The 17,701-nt window shown below is 35.5% G+C and overlaps 1 protein-coding gene across 3 annotated transcripts; it reads left to right on the top strand.

Annotated features, from left to right (window-relative positions):
• On the top strand, positions 1–11,904 carry LOC107842678. 3 transcript variants are annotated; one of them, XM_016686628.2, is made up of 9 exons: positions 1–753; positions 5,267–5,452; positions 7,321–7,413; positions 8,598–8,780; positions 8,864–8,966; positions 9,053–9,238; positions 9,669–10,798; positions 10,961–11,358; positions 11,436–11,904. In XM_016686628.2, the coding sequence occupies exons 1-9, from the start codon at positions 469–471 to the stop codon at positions 11,497–11,499; spliced, it is 2,628 nt and encodes an 875-aa protein (XP_016542114.1). In that variant the 5' UTR covers positions 1–468; the 3' UTR covers positions 11,500–11,904. The 3 variants fall into 3 exon arrangements, with proteins under 3 accessions (XP_016542114.1, XP_016542115.1, XP_047252849.1); XM_016686629.2 differs by lacking the exon at positions 11,436–11,904 and having other exon boundaries at positions 29–753; positions 9,669–10,733; XM_047396893.1 differs by lacking the exon at positions 7,321–7,413 and having other exon boundaries at positions 66–753.
• The last annotated feature ends 5,797 nt before the right edge of the window (positions 11,905–17,701 follow it).

The raw sequence follows: 17,701 nt of genomic DNA, 5'->3' as shown, positions 1-17,701 counted from the left end.
TAGTTTGCTTGTGATTGAAAGGTAATAAAATAAATAAATAATCCAGATGCTGGAACAAAAATAAACAAACTAAATCTACCCTAAATCCCCAGAATTTGAAAAGCTAGTCTTCCAAAAGACTCTTATTTTTTTGTTTTTTCTTGAAAGTATCAACTTTTCATATTGGTTTGTGTTTTCTCTTGGATCTTTGCCCTTTCCCTTTCTCCTTTTCCTTGCTTCGAACACTTTCCAGATTCCCCTTTACTCATATAGAGAGGAAAAGATGGAATCTTTCCATTCTTTACTTTTTTTTTTCTTTTTCTGGGACTTTCCGATTCTTGTTTGATTGAATCCAGTTTTCTTTTCTTTTCTTTCATCTTTTTTAAAAAATTTTTGTCCATTGTTTCTGATCAAAGTAAGCTAATTAGTGATTTAAGTTGTATAATAAAATTATAAAAGAGATAAAAGTTAAAAACTTTTGGAATTTTCATGGGCCAGTATAGAGGATCTAAAGACGGCGGTTCAGTAAAGAAGCAGGAGATAGTATTACCATCGCCGTCGCCGTCGCCATCGATGTCCTTGTTGTCGTCTTCTTCATCAGATATATCGTCAAACGCAAATGTTTTGGATATTGGAGCTGAAAGTTGGGCGAAGGCGGAGAAAGTGACGGAGAACATTCTTCAGAAAGTCCAGCCCACTGCTGAATCGGACCACCGGAGACGAGCTGTAACTGACTATATTCAGAGGCTGTTCCGAAATTTTCTTGGTTGTGAGGTAAAAGTGTTTCCTTTAACATGCTTATTTTAGTTTTTCTAAACCTCTATTCCATGAATTTTGTAATGTTTGGTTATCTTTGGGGCTTTAGCATTTTTGTTTAGTATGTTTGTCTTACTGCATTATGACCTACAACTCATTAATTAAGACTTCTCACAACAAGGTGGTCTACTCGACACTAATTATTTATTGGAGATCAATTTATGCAAGTAATGGGAGTAGGTCCTGAACTATTGAATGATAAAAAGGTATTTGAAACACAATTGTCTGATTTAATGAACAAAGGGAATCGGTGTTCCCCCACCTTGTATTAAGGTCTATGTGGATGTGTTCATTGGGGAAGTTATGTCAAGTAACAAAGTGATTAACGTTGGGGGGTTGGTGCTTAATGCCGAGGCAGGCTGGAGACACTGTCCGTTGATTAAGCATGGCTTTGTAAGTTAGAGTCATTAATGCCTATTAGGCTTATATAATTAGAGTTATTGCAGTTTTTGGAGTAGTAGGTTTTCTAAGGTGAAGTTTATTTTAGCTGGAAATAAATCTTGAATGTTATTAATATTCGGAAGTCTTATACATCTAGCTAGGTTGCAATGTTCATATTATGTTTGGTTTGAACTATAGTTTATGTTAGTGATAATTTTTGATTGGTGTCAATTCATCCATTAAGTGCTATATTTGTTGACTCAGTATGCTTATGATCTGGTTTAGGTCTTGGTTTTGCTTACATAGAAGCTTACCTTTTGATTGTCGATGCCGCTGCTATATTTTATTGAGCATAGAAGCCTAATAATGGTGGTGTGAAGTCAAAGTATTGATGAGAAGGGGGTGGGGCGGTGGGGGTAAAAAGATCAAGAGGAGAAGGAGAGTTATATGCCAATAATGCCTAATAGGCAGATCACTTCAATTTATGGAATTGGAAAAAGGTTGCAATTTGTCATAGAACAAACCATCGAGATAACTGAAGCATGGCTTGGAACTTGGTGTATAATAGGTCTATCCTTCCTTCCCCACTTACGTATCAGGTTTTGGGTCCATAGAATTCAACATGCACCTAACTCTCACATTAGCACTAGGCAGTTATCATTGAACCAAAGCCTAGGGAATTATTTGGATCGCATTTTTTTCTTAATTTAGATGGAATATTTAAGGTATAAAATGTTAAAGTTGCTAACAGAAGATGGTTAACATTACATTTTCTGAAGGTTTGATTTGTATTTAAATTTAAAAGATGCATGTAAATGGTACATAACAATAATGATTTAAATTGCTAAATTTAGCATTTATCATTAGATGAGGTTACAGTTGTAATTTGCTAGTGCATCTATGAATCGTGGTTACACTGGTGCATGCATGGTGCTAGATCCATTATTCAGGTGTCCAAATTGTTTATCCATGGCAAAACCTCCTTTCAAATGCACTACTATAATTACAACAACAACAACAACAACAACATACCCAGTATATTCCCACCAAGTGGGGTCTGGGGAGGGTAAGTGTACGCAATCCATACCGCTACCTTAGATGTGAGATGGAGAGGCTGTTTCTGATAGACCCCCGGTTCAAAATAAAATAGTTTATACCAGGAATAGTAAAAGGAAAAGATACAATATAAATCAACACATCCAATAATACCATATACAAGATACACCAAGTAATGTAACAAAAGATACCACATCCTAAACTCATACTAACCTTCTACCCTAATCCACCTCCTCCACAACTTCCTATCTAGGGTCATGTCCTTGATAAGCTGAAGCTACTCCATGTCATGTCTAATCACCTCCCTTCAATTTTTCTTCGGTCTACCTCTACCTTGCTTGAATCCATCCCTAGCCAACCTCTCACACCTCCACGCGGGGGCGTCCGTGCCCCTCCTCATCACATGATCGAACCATCTAAACCTCACTTCTCTCATCTTGGCTTCCACCAAAGCCACTCCCACCTTATCTCGAAAAACCTTATTTCTAATACTATCTTTCCTAGTATACCAACACATCCACCGAAGCATTCTCATCTCTGCCACCTTCTTCTGGATGTGTGGCTTCTTAACAGGCCAACACTCCGCCTCATATAACTAAGACGGTCTAACCACCACTCTATAGAACTTGCCTTTAAGCTTAGGATGTACCTTTTTGTCACACAAGATTCCGGAGGCGAGCCTCCATTTCATCCGTCCTACCCCAATCTAATGAGTGACATCCTCGTCAATCTCTCCATTCTCCTGTATCACAGTAAATCTTTCACGATACATCTTATGATGAGGGGGTGTTTGGATGGGCTTTTTTTAAGCGACTTAAAAGCTAAAAGCCATAAGCCTACTTTTGGATTTTGGCCTTTTTTGGGTACTTTTTAAGCCTAAAGTAAAGTGCTTAAAAGCACTTTTTGTCTTTGCCAAACACCTCCAAAAATTAAAAAAATGCTTTAAGGCCAAAAGCACTTACAATAGGCCAATCCAAACACCCTCTAAATCATTCCTTTACTCAGTTGGGGATGGGGGAGTTGAAGATGATTCCTTTTTTTTTTTCAAATGCGAAGATTAGATAGGTACAATTTTAATCTGATTCATCTGTGAATTATGGTTGCACGGGTGCATGTATGGTGGTAGTCCCTGGTTCAGGTGTACAAGTTATTTATCCATAGCAAAACTTCCTTGCAAATGCAGTAATATAATTAAGAAGTGTAATTAGATGAGAAACCCTCCAAGGCTAACCCTAGATGAGAAGATAATCAACTTGTCAACTAAAGGAAGACAGTGAATCACTTTTGAGAACATAGGTGGTGTAGAAATAACATTTTGAGATCACTTTTCTTAACTTGTGTAGAATTTCTTGCCAAAAAAGATATGTTGATTCAATGGTTATGGAGTACTCAAGGGGGAGAAATGCTTTGGGATTTGAGGTTTTGACAAGATTTCCTAGATTTGGAGTTTGAAGAATTTCAATACTTGATTTGCTTCACCAACATAAGCTAACATGTACAACCTTGATGTATGGAGATGGATGGCGGAGGGGCATGGTGTGTTTTCAAGGCAGTCTTACTATGAGAAGCTTCTTACTAGTGAAGAGAGTGATTTTCCTACCAAGTGAAGTATATCATCGGTTCAGGTGGAAGAGGAACAACTTCTGTGGAGGGATGAGGACAACTAGGGGTAGGGAAATTGGTGAGACTTGAGAGAACAGTAAAATCTCTTTTGACACATCCTATGATAAAACATTTCCTTTACTTAGGTTCCATTTGTTTTTTTAAAGATTCAGACGTCTGAATCTGAATGCACATCTGAATGATTAAGATGTTGTCTTTAGATTTAAAACTGAATGATTAAGACTGTTTGTTTTTCAACATCTGAATGTGTAAAAAAAAAATTATCATAATAAAATAAAAAATAAAATTCAAATAAAAAATTAATTATATATTAAAAAATTATGTAATTTAATACAATAAAATTATTAGTATTTGATTGAGAAAAAATATTTATGTTTGTTAGTGATAGTGGAGATGGCTTATAATGGTGGTTGCGGTGACAATTATTGATGTTAGTGATTAATATTGTTGGTGGTGATAATTGTGATGGTTGGTATTGTAGTGATTGTTATGATGGTGGTGGTGGTTGTTGTGATGTGACGTTGCTTGATGTTAGTAGTTTAAGGTGTTGATTGTGTTGGCTGAAACATGAATGCATGATGATTGACGATGTGTTTGTGCTAGTTGGAGATGTTATTTGTTGTGATGGTGGAGATGGTTGTTAGTAGAGATAAATTGTAGTGATGGTACTGGTTGAAGTAGTGGTAGAGGTGGCATTACTAGTGACAATAGTGGTGGCGGCCAAAGAATGTGTAGAGGTTGTGATGTATTAGTGGTAGTTAGTAGTGGTGCTAGTTGTGATAGATGAGTTGGTTGGTAGTAGGGATTGACCGCTAGTGGTTGCTGATTGTGGTGTTGTTGACGGCAGTGGTGGTGGTGGTGAATATAATTAGAATAAAAGAGGTAATAGGTGTGAAAGCGGTTGACAATTGTGGTTGGTAGCGTTATTTTTTATCGATGGTGGTTGTGATGGTGGAGGTGGTTGGTGGTGGTGGGTGGTGGTTGACAATGGTGATGGTGGTAGAGGTGGTTAGTGGTGGTAACTGCTGATTATGAATAGAATAATGAATATTATTCAACACCAGAATATCCTTTCAGACCTATTAAGACTTGGTTCTAGATCTGAATGATTAAGGTATATTCAGACCTATTAAGAGTTAAAACCTTAATAAAAAATAAATGCACTTAATGGTCTGAAGTTTGAACCATTCAGATTCAGACCTCCATTAAGTGCTAACAAATGAGGCCTTAGTTGGAGACAAGGGAGTTGACGACAAATTTGTATTTGGTTTATTTTTTTTCCCCAAATGCAAAGATTGATGATAGGTATTTCTACAATGTTAATGTTGTCATATTCTATATTTGCAGTCGATGTTAATTTTGTGCTTTGAGTCAAAGTCTTGAATGAATGTTTTATTGGAACTAATTACAGGTATTCCCTTACGGCTCTGTCCCATTAAAGACCTACCTTCCTGATGGAGATATTGATTTGACCACATTTGGTGGAACAAATTTTGAGGATGCTTTGGCTAATGATATGGTATCTATACTTGAAGCAGAAGATCAAAATAAGGCTGCTGAATTCATTGTTAAAGATGTGCAGTTGATTCGTGCTGAGGTGCTAAATTTATTTTAGTTGTACCATTCAGTATGTTATACTCTTGCGGTCCCATTTTATGTGACGGCGTTTTATTGGGTACAACGCTTCTTGGAAGACTGATATCTCTGGTCTTTATGTTCGATGTTGTTGGTTTACTTTCTAAGCGCTTAGTATTGTTTTACTTGTGAAAAATGTTCTATTTAGAGGTCTGTCCCCTTTTTAAGGAAAGATAAGGTTGGTTCTTGGTACTTAAATGTTCAAAGTTTGTAAGCCCTTCCAACTCATAAGGGAGTTGCGTTCTGAGGGACTCAAAATATGAACAGCTTATGTCAAGCTTGGGCATACTAAACAATGACCCAATCGAGACCGTGGCCACACCTTGATAAAACTGTTATGGGATTTAAGTAAACTTTTAGATGACACGTTCAATCTCAAACATTCGGCTTTGATGGAATGAGGCCTAACTCTTTGGTTGTGTTGCTCAAAAATGATTTTGTTTCTTCATGTTCTTATTGAAGAAGCTGGAAAATCTAGTTTGGCTGTGGTTGTCATGTGGATTAAATAAGGATTGGTGATGCATCAACAACAACGTACCCAGTATATTCCCACCATGTGGGCTCTGGGGAAAGGTTTGGTGATGCATCATTTAGTAAATTAAAAGTGTGCTCTCTCTAACAACTTAAACTTTTAGATGAGATGGTCACATGCTTTAACATGGTATCCTGGCGGATGACTTAGGTTCAAGTTTCACTGCTATCCTTTATCAAAAAGAATTTCCATATGCTTGGCCCATGACAAAAGAATTAGGCCTGCACATGAGGGAGCATGTTGAAACAATTAAGTAAATTGAAGTGTGCTCTTTAACAATGGAAGCTTTTAATGAGATGGTCACATATTTTAACAAGGTCAAATGAACTTTATTTGTTTGTATCAATGATTGATTTAGTGAAGTATCCGGATCATCATAATCATCAAATTTGTTTTCCATGTATGTTTCCCATGATATAAATTATCATCACGTGAGCTGTATTTCTTGCGTTTGCATTAGGTTTATAGTATTTGCCTTTCCTTTCCTTTTCTATCCTTTGATTGTGCTCCTTTGTTTTTTCACAAAATACAATGGGAACATTGAATTACTGCCTTTACTAATTTAGCTAACATCATATTTGACATGGTTTTTTATTTATTTTAATTTTTTTCTGAAAATTCACATATTTGGCATGATTAGTGTTTTTTTTTTGTGGTGAAGCCCTAATACATCTGTTGTCTTGGTGATCTGGATTTACTAGATATGCTTTTGGGAACCAAATTTGGCGGAAACCTATTTGACTTGCAATTCTTTTTTTTCTTCTTGTTGGGGATGGGGTAAATCAAGATCTTTTTATTAAAGAGCGCACCAAGACTGTGTCTACTTTAGACAGGCATATCTCTTAAGTTGTCGAAGTACAATTAACTATGGATACAAAAGGAATCTTTAAGCTAAAAGTATAAAGTGAATAAAAGAACAATGTTGACCTTTTATACTGGTCTCTCCACTACTAAAGTCCTGGCTTATCCTTTTTTTTCCCCATGAATTGTTTGAACCGTGCAACGAGGAGCTGCCTTTGGTATCTCTTTTCTGGACTCTGTTTCTCTACCTTCCAACTAGCCACAGCATTCTCCAGTCTTTCAGAGGGTTTCCAAGTTAAATAAAACAGGGAATATATCAAGGCCCAAAGCTCCATTACAGAATTGCAGCATAGCATCATTTCCTGCATTTCCCCCTGCATGTTACGCATGCATCTCACCAACTTTATTCTCCTGCTCTTTAATTCGTGTTTTTTGTTTATTGTTGTTGATACTAAGCTGCTTCTTGTCTTAGCTGATGTTTTTCTCTCATATGGCAGGTTAAGCTTGTAAAATGCATTGTGCAGAACATTGTTGTTGATATTTCCTTAAACCAAATAGGCGGTCTTTGTACTCTCTGCTTTCTTGAGCAGGTAGGTATAAAGTTTCAGAAGAGATTATACCTAAGCTTATGCCCAGATTGATGGGGTTTACGCCTCACTAATTTTGCCCCCACAGATCGCCCGGATGTGTTTTTACTATGGCCCACCCCAAGGCTCATCCCAGGAACACCTTATAAAACACTGGATAACATCTATACTAGAAGTATCCAGGACATAGGATTAGATATGATGAGAATACAATTCCAGTGTTTGGTTCTTGTCAGGAAAACATCATTGGCTTTGTCTGTCTAGGGCTTATTATAGAGCTTAATTCTCGCATCCAAATTCTAATCCAAGTCAGTTGCTTTTCCAAAAGCTTGATGTTGAGACAGCACATTTGTCTTGTGTCTTAGAATGAAAAGAAGGGAAGGTAATTATTCGAAGAGCAGCTGATACTGATGGGTTTGATTGAGCCCTCTAGCTTGAGTTTTGCAACACGTATTAAGCGAGATAGTCTCTCTACCTTCACAAGGTAAGGGTAAGGCTGCGTATATACCGCCCTCCCCAGACCCCAAAATTGTGGGATTACACTGGGTATGTTGTTGTATTAAGTGGAAGGAGGGAAATGGGTGTTGGAAATGCAGATTCCTTAGTGATTTTGTAATTGTTGAAATCCCCATGTGAGAATGAGATGCTTATGAATATTGATAGAGGGACCTTTTAGTATTGAGTATGTGAGTATGTGCTTTTTGAATCTTTTCTATGAATGATGAGAAAATTTTGGTGAAAGTACTTTTAAACTAAGTTGCACTGACTCTTCACTTTTTATGCCGCACCCGCGTCAGATTCTTCCAAAATACACCAGTTTTGGCTAATCTGACATGCACCATTAACATTTTTGAAGAGTCCGAGCAACATAGCTTTTAAATAGACCTTGGTTGGAAATGCAAATCTCGGGAGCTCAATTTAAACAAACTATTTCAGGGTTTAAAATGATTATAAATTGATGAAACCTTGACTACTGGAATTGAGAAGATGTTGATGTTCCCATCGCCCCAAGCTTTCTTGTTTTTTGGTGATCCTTTGGGAGGCGTCAAGGGTGGCAGCTGGGGTTGGAAGGAGAAAGAGGAGAAATGAGATTACACTGGATCAACTTTTGGTTTTGTAATTTTCTTTGATCATTTTGTTTGTGATGTTTGAAGCAAACTTATTCACTATTGGGTTCTGCTTTACAGGTTGATCGCCTCATTGGAAAAGATCATCTATTTAAGCGAAGCATTATCTTGATAAAAACTTGGTGCTATTATGAAAGCCGGATTCTTGGTGCTCATCACGGCTTGATTTCTACTTATGCCTTAGAAACTCTGGTTCTGTACATCTTTCACTTTTTTCACGCCACATTAGATGGCCCCTTAGCAGTGAGTTCTCCTGGCATAACCGATGATATTTCAGATTCCTATTTGATATTGGTGATCCTAATGACTGATATGGTGAATTCTAGGTTCTATATAAATTTTTGGACTACTTCAGCAAGTTTGATTGGGAAAACTATTGTGTTAGTCTTACTGGGCCTGTTCGCATATCCTCTTTACCAGAATCTGTTGGTAAGCAACATGTTCTGGCATTGCAGATTGTACTTATCCCGAGACTATTTTGTTTGGTTCCAATGGTTTTCTTTCCTATCATGCAGCTGAGATGCCTGTAAGTAATGGTGGTGATTTACTGCTCAGCAATGATTTTGTTAGATATTGTCTTGAGATGTTTTCAGTGCCTCCTAAAGCTGGTGATTCGAATTCCCGGACATTTCTGCACAAGTATCTTAACATAATTGATCCTCTAAAGGAAACTAATAATCTTGGTCGGAGTGTTAGTAAAGGTAAAATGTCTCCTAAACTTTATTCTCTATCCTCTTTGACACTTCAGCATAATTGCTCATAATAATCAATGTAATTTATGCTGGTATGTTATACCTTTAGATATGTGGTATTTCATAGTTACGGGGCAGGGTCAAAAGGATCCGAATTAGGTTTAATTCAGTCAAACTTTCTGCACACATAATGTGGTTTTGCATCATAATCAAGCAGATTAGATCCAGTGGATTCAGATTATTCGTCTTGCAATTGAAGGTGAAAAAAAATATACTCAGATAGTTTCTAGCGTTTCCAGATTGTGACATTCCAACAACTATCTTCAGAAAAAAGACAGGTTTGGTTGTGGAAGCTATTTAGACATTGGACCAGTAGTCATCCAAGACCTTGTTTTCTTGTATATTGAGTGATGTACTCTATGATGTCTCCTTCATGCAGGGAATTTCTACCGGATACGAAGTGCATTCAATTATGGGGCTACAAAGCTGGAAAGCATACTTCTACAATCCGAAGATAGTATTGCGGAGGAACTTTATAAGTTTTTCCCCAACACTATGGATCGGCATGATAGCGGAGAGAGGCCTGATGTTCAAGATCCGAGCAGTAGCTTCTGTCTTGCATCTCCTGCTCCAAATATTGAGCCATCACAAATAGAGCAGGGAAAATCTGAATTATGTTTTGCCAGTGATGGTGGAACACATAGAATTAGCAAGCTCAATCCTGATGGATCTTCTTGCAGAGAAGATAGACATCAGAAGGGCAATACAGAGGCACATCAATCTGTGCTGCCGTTGAAGGCAGAGAGTCATGGAAACGGGAGCTCAGTGGGTTACCGTCTTTTGGGTGATGCAGCAGATCTTGCCAGCTCTATTGAGAATGGCCTTTCAATATCTACTGATATGCCTGATCTTACTGATTCAAGCAGCAAGAAGTGCCAATCAAGTCAGGGTATGCCTTGCTATGCACCTCATCTATTTTTTGCCAACTCCCTGTTGTGCAATGGGGAGATGAAAAATGAGATTTCCCATATGAAACAGTTTGGCAACTCTGAGAAGAGTGTTTCATCATCTGGGTCCTCGCCGCCTACCTCTAATGAGGGAAAGAATTTTACTGTCCATGGCTTGGAGCAGACTGTATTGGATGTTAAAGAAGCTGTCTCTTCTATTCCAAAACCATATAGTTGCTCTGGAGGAGATCATTTGAATTGGGATTTGGCATCAACAGATGGTTCCAGAATTCCTTTGAAAGCTTTGTCCGATCTAAGTGGGGACTACGACAATTACTTCAACAGTTTGCAGTATGGACTCAGGTGTTATGAATATGCCTTGATTGTTCCTGCTCTGCCTGTACCTCCAGCACCACCATCTCCATATCACATCAAGTACTCATGGGAAGCTGCTCAGCTGCCGTCATATATGGAAAGGAATGGATTTTCTCATGGGAGTACGAATGGTGTTATACCAAGTCAAGCATTCTGCACCATTAATCCAATGTTAATGCATGGTATGCCTTATGCCTTGGAAGAGATGCCAAAGCAACGGGGAACTGGGACATACTTCCCGAACTTGGTATGCTCATGTTCTACCTGTTGTTTATTGGCACTTAAATCTGTGGCTCACGTGCAATAGTCGTTGCACACGTGGGTGTCAGTCTTACGCATACAGGTCTTTCTGTAGTGAGCAAAAATATCTTCCTTGTTTGGTAAGTTCTTTATGGTTTAAGTTCTGCAGGATCGTCCTCCACAAGGTTATAGACCTTCAGTGGTGAAGGGTAGACATCAGGCAGGATTGAGATCTCCCCGAACTAATGGCCGCGCGACTTTCACAGAGATGCACACACTTGAGAGAAGCTTCCATGAGCAGCCGCAGTCTGAATCTTCTGCTGATCAGAGTAATGTCCATCCTTTATTGTCCCCTCATGGGAGGGGACACCGTAGCATGACTGGTCTGGTTTTACAGGCCGAGGGAGTGGTTGAATTTGGTTCTGTTGGCTTGGTGCCTTTGGGAACGAGCATATCTCAAAAGAGTAGGCAAAATGCTGTTTCTTCTCCTACTCAGCAGTCCAGCCCAGTATCTCCAATACCAGCAATGCAGAGGTCAAATTCTGTTTTTAGTAAGGATCTTGATAGGTATGAACACCTTTGATTATTAGTAACTCCCATAGTATTCAATCACGAATCTCCTAAGCTTGCTTTTACACATTCAGGGTCACCTTCAAATCATCATACCATCTAAAAGATGATGATGATTTCCCTCCTTTGTCTTTCTGAATGTGGGTTCTGGAGATGCTCCTGCTGTTTTTGCTATAAAGGAAGTATGAGCTGGGTGTTTCTGCCTCATGGTCTTCCTAATTTCAAATATACATGATGTACCATTAGTTTTTGCGGTGTGTTGTATTCAAGGTGTTTGTACATTATTGTACTGATTACTCCACACAGCTGCCAACTTGCACATGATGTGTTTATGTGAGTTGCACTTGTATAGGATTTAAAATCATAGAATTTCTTTATGAGGCTGTGTTCTTGATTGTAAGTTATTGGCTACTTGTGATAAGATGACTTTGGGTTGTTGCATCATTTGTAACAACAGATTGGGAGTGAATGGAGATTTAGTGAGAACATCCTTTAGTTATTCTGGTTTTAGAACATTACTTCTGAATGGAGATTTTGTAGTGAGAACATCCTTTAGTTATTCTGGTTTTAGAACATTACTTCTGTATCAAAAATCATGAAGCTTGAACTATAAAACTACATTGATTATACAACCTTTGAGACGAGAGAATAGTAGATGATTTCAAATATATCGCTGCTTGCAACAAATTTTATATGATAGAAATAAATTGATTATATCACAAATTAAATTTAAAAGAAACAAGATATTTTGTTCATCAATTGTGCGGCTACAATTCTTTCTCCCTTAATTCTCTGTGATTCGAGGGATGTTTGTAGCATATTTCTACAACTTTGAATTTTGTAGATCTTGGAAGAGTTTGGTTATCAAGAAATGTTTTACATCCCAATCTCTTTATGAATATCCCAAGGATATATGTTACCCTTTAAATAAGTGTGATGTAAGGTTTTAGGAAAGAGTAGCTTTCAAGTTGGAAGAAATGCTAACAGGATTAGTTCATCTACAAATTTTAAATGTGAGGTAATTTTCCCTTCCAAATAAGTTTCCGTTTGTAAATTAGCTATATTTGGTAAGCTACAGGTAATGGTTTCCAATAAATATAGTGCCTTTGAAAAAGATACAAAATTGTGTAATCTCAACTGCAATGTGTTTCATATCATTCAAAATTACGTTTCAAATTTGATCATAGTTCCACTGACCATTTCCTAACCATGTTGAGTTTTCAAGAAGGTAAGAACATGTCATTTATCTTAAGGCAATGATAGTCTGCAGAAATAAACTTTTAAGCAACTTAAAAATGTCTTTTGATGGAGTCGTGAAGTACTGACTATGGATAATAATGAATGTTACTGTTAATGTTAAGTAAAGCCAAAAGAAAAAAAGACTAATTGAAATTGTTATGTTCGGATAGAATAAGCAACACCACAAAGCAAAAGAAAACAAGAAGAAACATAGATTTACGTGTAAACCTTTGATGGGAAAAACTACGGACAAAGGCAGAGGAATTCACTATAATGGAGAGGAGTATAATAGAAGACGAAAGTCTCAATGACGTATTTAAACCGTTCAAAACAATCCACTAAATCGCACTTATATAATACGTGCGTACAAAAAATCACAAACATAAATCACACCGCAAACTTTTCAGGACCTTTTCAGGACCGAATCAACAGAATTTGGGTGACAAACTTTAATAGAAAGAAAGATGTGTGACTTTCAGGATTCTCGTAATAATAACATTTGGTTTGTTGATCCTACATTCCTACCATTATATTCTGCCTTGTCGAGTGGTCCTAAGCGTAGTTGGTCAACAATGACCTTTTAGGTAGTCCTGGAAATAGTGTTAATAGTTGTTTTTAGTTACAATGGTTCCTTCTCATCCAGAACGCAGCATGTGGAACGCTTTTGCCTTAAAAGAACATTGATGTTTTCCTCTGAGACAAACTAGGGGTGTGTTTAGTATGAAGGAAATGATTTGGTAGAAAATATTTTCCTGAAAAATAAGTGATTTTCTTCCTAGTTTCTCAGTTTGATAAGTAAGCAAAAATATATTTTTCAAAATAAGAAAGTCACAATGAAATAGGGAGTGGGGGTTGGTGGGTGGCGGGGGAAGAGGTGGGACGATAAAAGGATGGGGGTTGGAGAGTTTGGGTGGATCAAAATGAGACACTAAACTTAAAATATCACTTACGCAACTTCTTTTTCCTACTATCATTAGGGAAATTATTTTCAACATTTTTAACGAACTTGTTTTCCAGAGAAAATGTTTTCCAAACATATTGAGCAACCAAACATTGAGAAATTGAAATTTTTTTCCTCCACACCAAATACACCTTAGATTTCGCAGAATTTTTTTTAAAAAAATTAGTCATTATTATTTTCCTTTTAATGTAACTACTAGATGACTGTTGGAGTGAGCTCACGAACTCAATATTTACCTGTATACCTATATGTATTTATGTAAAATTACCTTGGAGTGCAAATTTAAAAGTTGTGGAAACTAATGCTTCAAATAAAACACGCACATCATTTATATATTGATAGAAGTATATCCGCATATTATTTACATATCGACAACAACTGATTTTGACAAAAGGTAAAGTAGTAACACAGTTGGCTACTATGTCATGTAGTTGTGTGATACGGTAGCTAAGGCAGGCAACAGAATGGACCGGGCCTGCTGGAACGGACGACAGCACATCTGTCCCGAGCCAGTATCAGTGATTGGTAGGCGTTCCAAAACCGGGCTTACCGGTTTGGGTTGCCCGGTAAAGGAGATTGCCTGCATTAGTTCGGTTGGTAATAGTTTGATGATCGGCCGGAACGAACCACGCGTTTTTATTTTTTAATTATTTTTTGTAATTATTAAATAAAAGTATAATTTTATAATATAAGTATAATATATTAAGTATATTTTATATTATTAAAGTGATTTTACTTTTATAAATAGTATATTAATAAAATTATATTTATAAAATAGTATAAAAATAAGTATAAAACTTTTATACTTATAATTTTTATTTGAGTTAAATTTTAAATTTTTTTAAAGTTCTAATATTTTTTATAAGTATAAAAAATTATAAAAATATTATACTTGTACTTTTTACTTTAGTTTAAATATAAATGTTTCAACTTTAAAGTTTATCTTTTTTTTAAAATCATTTGAAACTTGAACTTTTAAAAGATTTTTTTTTTTTTTAACTTTAAAAACTTTAATATTTTTTTAAACTTGAAACTTTGAAGTTTAAATTTTCAATTTTAAAGTTTGAATTTATTACTTAAAGTAATAAAAGACAACTTTGACAAAAAAATGAAGGTGAATAGCCTATTTTTTTATTCAAATAATAAAAAAATATATGTATTACAAATATCAAAAGAGCACCTAACCTGCGCAACCATCTTCCAGGAAGGGTTCTGTTTCAATTACGTCTCGATTACCATATAAATATCTATGATTTTTAAAATATATTTTCTGCAACTTATCTATCAACTCCTTGAAAACATGATTTAAAACTTGTATTTGATTTTCTTCATCAATTGCTTCAACACCATCATCACTATTATCTCCAAGTGCTTCATCTATTTCAATTTTGGCTTGATGCGATAATTTTGACAATCCAATATTTCTTCGTTCGACGTTGATCCAATCTCTGAACAACAATAATATTTTCAAACTATCTCTTGCTAACGAAAATCTATGGTTTCCAATAAGAAATCTTCCCGCACTGAAAGCTTGCTTCGAAGTCACTGAAGATGCTTGAACAACTAGCACATTCCGAACCATCCTTGAAAGAAATATAAATTATTTTGTCCGATTCTTCTACAAAGTTAAAAGTTGAGGATCTCCATTTTCATCCCTAACTTTTTTCCGTGTCTGATTAATATATTGATTAAAATCATCATTGTTAGCAAAATCAAGATATGAAGGCTCAAACGGTTCATCTTTTAGTAGGTTGACTTTATAAAGGTCATACAAATATCTAGCTTTAGTTAATATACTATCCTTACATGCTCCAGAGATGAAAATTCATCACTTGTAATTTCTAATTTTTTATAAGTTCATTTGGGTTAAGGGGTTGCCATTCAAAATATGTTTCTTTATATGGAAGTTGTGGAAAAACAAAATACCAGTTGATGACAATGCATGAAGATGGGGATGCAGGGACCTTCTAAATGTTGGTGTTGAGAGGAACCTTCAGTGGAGACACTTGCACATGTTTTCAGAAGGTCACCTTATGCTAAAAGGACTTGGTCCTATTTTTCTTCTTTTGTAGGTATATCTATTCAAGATTTGACTCTAAGGCAGTTTGATTGGGAAAGTAGTTATATTTGAATTAGTTATGCTGAGATAAGTTATGATAGGATAAGTTATATTGGGATTAGTTATGCTGAGATTATTTTTTTAATAAGTGTTTGATTTGTTGTTTTCAAAGTAATAAGCATGGTATAATTTCTAAGAATAAAGTAATTGATTACCAAAATACCCCCATCTTATTTAACTTCTTTTTTGTTTATATATATTTCTTTTCAAACTTTAAAAATTTGTTCTTAAAAAGTAAAACTTTCATCTTATTTAGCTTAATTTTTTTGTGTGTGCATTTTCATGATTATATTGTGTGTATTTTAAAAATAAAACTTTCAACTTATTTAACTTTATTTTTTTGCATGTGCTTCCCATGATTATGTCGTGTGTGTTTAAAAAAAAAAATCTTCCTACACATTTAGTTTAAAATAAAAACTTTCAACTTAAGTTTGTTAAAATAAAAGAAGATTTGTTGTTTATGTCACTTCATTTAAACACATATTACTCATATAATATAGAATACTAAAATTCATTTTAATTGATATATACAATATCAATTTTCAAGTGATTAAAAAACTATTTAATTTAAAATATGTAATTGAACAATAGAGTCGATTGTGAAACGATAATGTGAATTAAAACTAGGCAACACCTTTGTAGTTGCTAAAATATTTTACAGATTAATAGTGAATGGTAATTATTATTATAAAATCTACTTACTTTAATTAATCTTTTCATTGTGTAGTAAGAACTTTTTGTGTTATCAATTCGCAAAAATAACACTTGAAAGGAAAAAGTTGACGTTGAATTTTGTTTTTCTATGCTTAAAAAATTATAGTACCTACATTTTATTGGATATATGAAAAATTATAGTACCTACTTTTGATCCTTATTATGTATGAATCTAACATATTTTAATTTGCTAATTTTGCATTTTGATCCTTTATATAAGAAAATAACGTATAAGTTTATAAAATTCACAAGCAATGGGATGAAAAAAATTCAAAGTTCAGTTAATAAGAGGTTAATTTTTCTTAATCATATATTTCCGTCGTTCCAAAATAAGACATTTTAGTCTTTTTAATTTGTCATAATAACGCGTTTTAGATAATCAAGTAGATATCAATAATCTTTTTTCAATTTCAAAAGTAATAATTAGAGCTGATGAAAAAGATTGGAGAAATGTGTTTGTAATGGGTTTGGGGGTATTTTTGTCATTTTATAATTTATCCAAGGATAAATTAAGGTGGGGTAACTTATACCACCAAATATGTGGTATAACTTATCCTGGGACTATTATTAGTTTATCCCAAGTATTGCCAAACCAAACGATGTATTAAAAAGTTTATCTCGGGACTATTATTTTATTCCAGGATAATTTGTCTTAGTACCTCACACCAAACGGCCCCTAAGGAGTACTATCTTAAGGTGGTGGGAAGCTGAGGTGCAGGTGAAAGAACAATCTTATTACCATGCTCTTCCTAGCATCATTCTATGGGAACTCTGGAGAAGAAGAAGCATGAGAACAAAAACACTACAGGTCTGAGAATCATTCACAACATAACAAGAAATCTGAGGCTCCTATTGATGGTCAGACAACCTACAAGAGTCTTCTCTAGTGAATGGCTTCAAATTGTTCAGGAGTTAGCTAAGGCTAAAAGCAAGATCAAGGTGATAAAAGTACTGTGGGAACTGCCAGAAGAAGGTTGGGTGAAATATAATACTGATGAGGCAGTCAGAAGTGAAGAGGGTGGCAATTCATATGTTTTCTGCCTAAGGGATGGGAATGATGATGTGCTATATGCTAATGCAAAACCACAACAATATACAGACTGTATGCAGGCAGAACCAAATGCAATTTTACATGCAACTAAGCATTGTAAACAAACACAAATTGATAAGATAATCATTCAGATGGATTCTCTACTTATGCAGAAGGTATTAACGGGAAAGTGGAAGTATCCATGGAGCATTACAAGCATAGTCAAAGAGATAAAGCAGTATATGTAAGATAAGCAAGTCATATATCAGCACATTTA

The sequence above is a fragment of the Capsicum annuum genome, chromosome 9 (assembly GCF_002878395.1).
Source record: "Capsicum annuum cultivar UCD-10X-F1 chromosome 9, UCD10Xv1.1, whole genome shotgun sequence".
In the NCBI taxonomy this organism is placed as follows: domain Eukaryota; kingdom Viridiplantae; phylum Streptophyta; class Magnoliopsida; order Solanales; family Solanaceae; genus Capsicum; species Capsicum annuum.
Note: the sequence above shows the minus strand (reverse complement) of the source record. Positions and strands in the feature narration are given on the sequence as shown.

Coding starts and splice junctions, on each gene's coding strand:
- LOC107842678 (XM_016686628.2), top strand. CDS start 469: ATGGGCCAGTATAGAGGATCTAAAGACGGCGGTTCAGTAAAGAAGCAG. Junction 8,781..8,863: donor CATTAGATGGCCCCTTAGCA/GTGAGTTCTCCT, acceptor GGTGAATTCTAG/GTTCTATATAAATTTTTGGA. Junction 11,359..11,435: donor TTTAGTAAGGATCTTGATAG/GTATGAACACCT, acceptor TTACACATTCAG/GGTCACCTTCAAATCATCAT.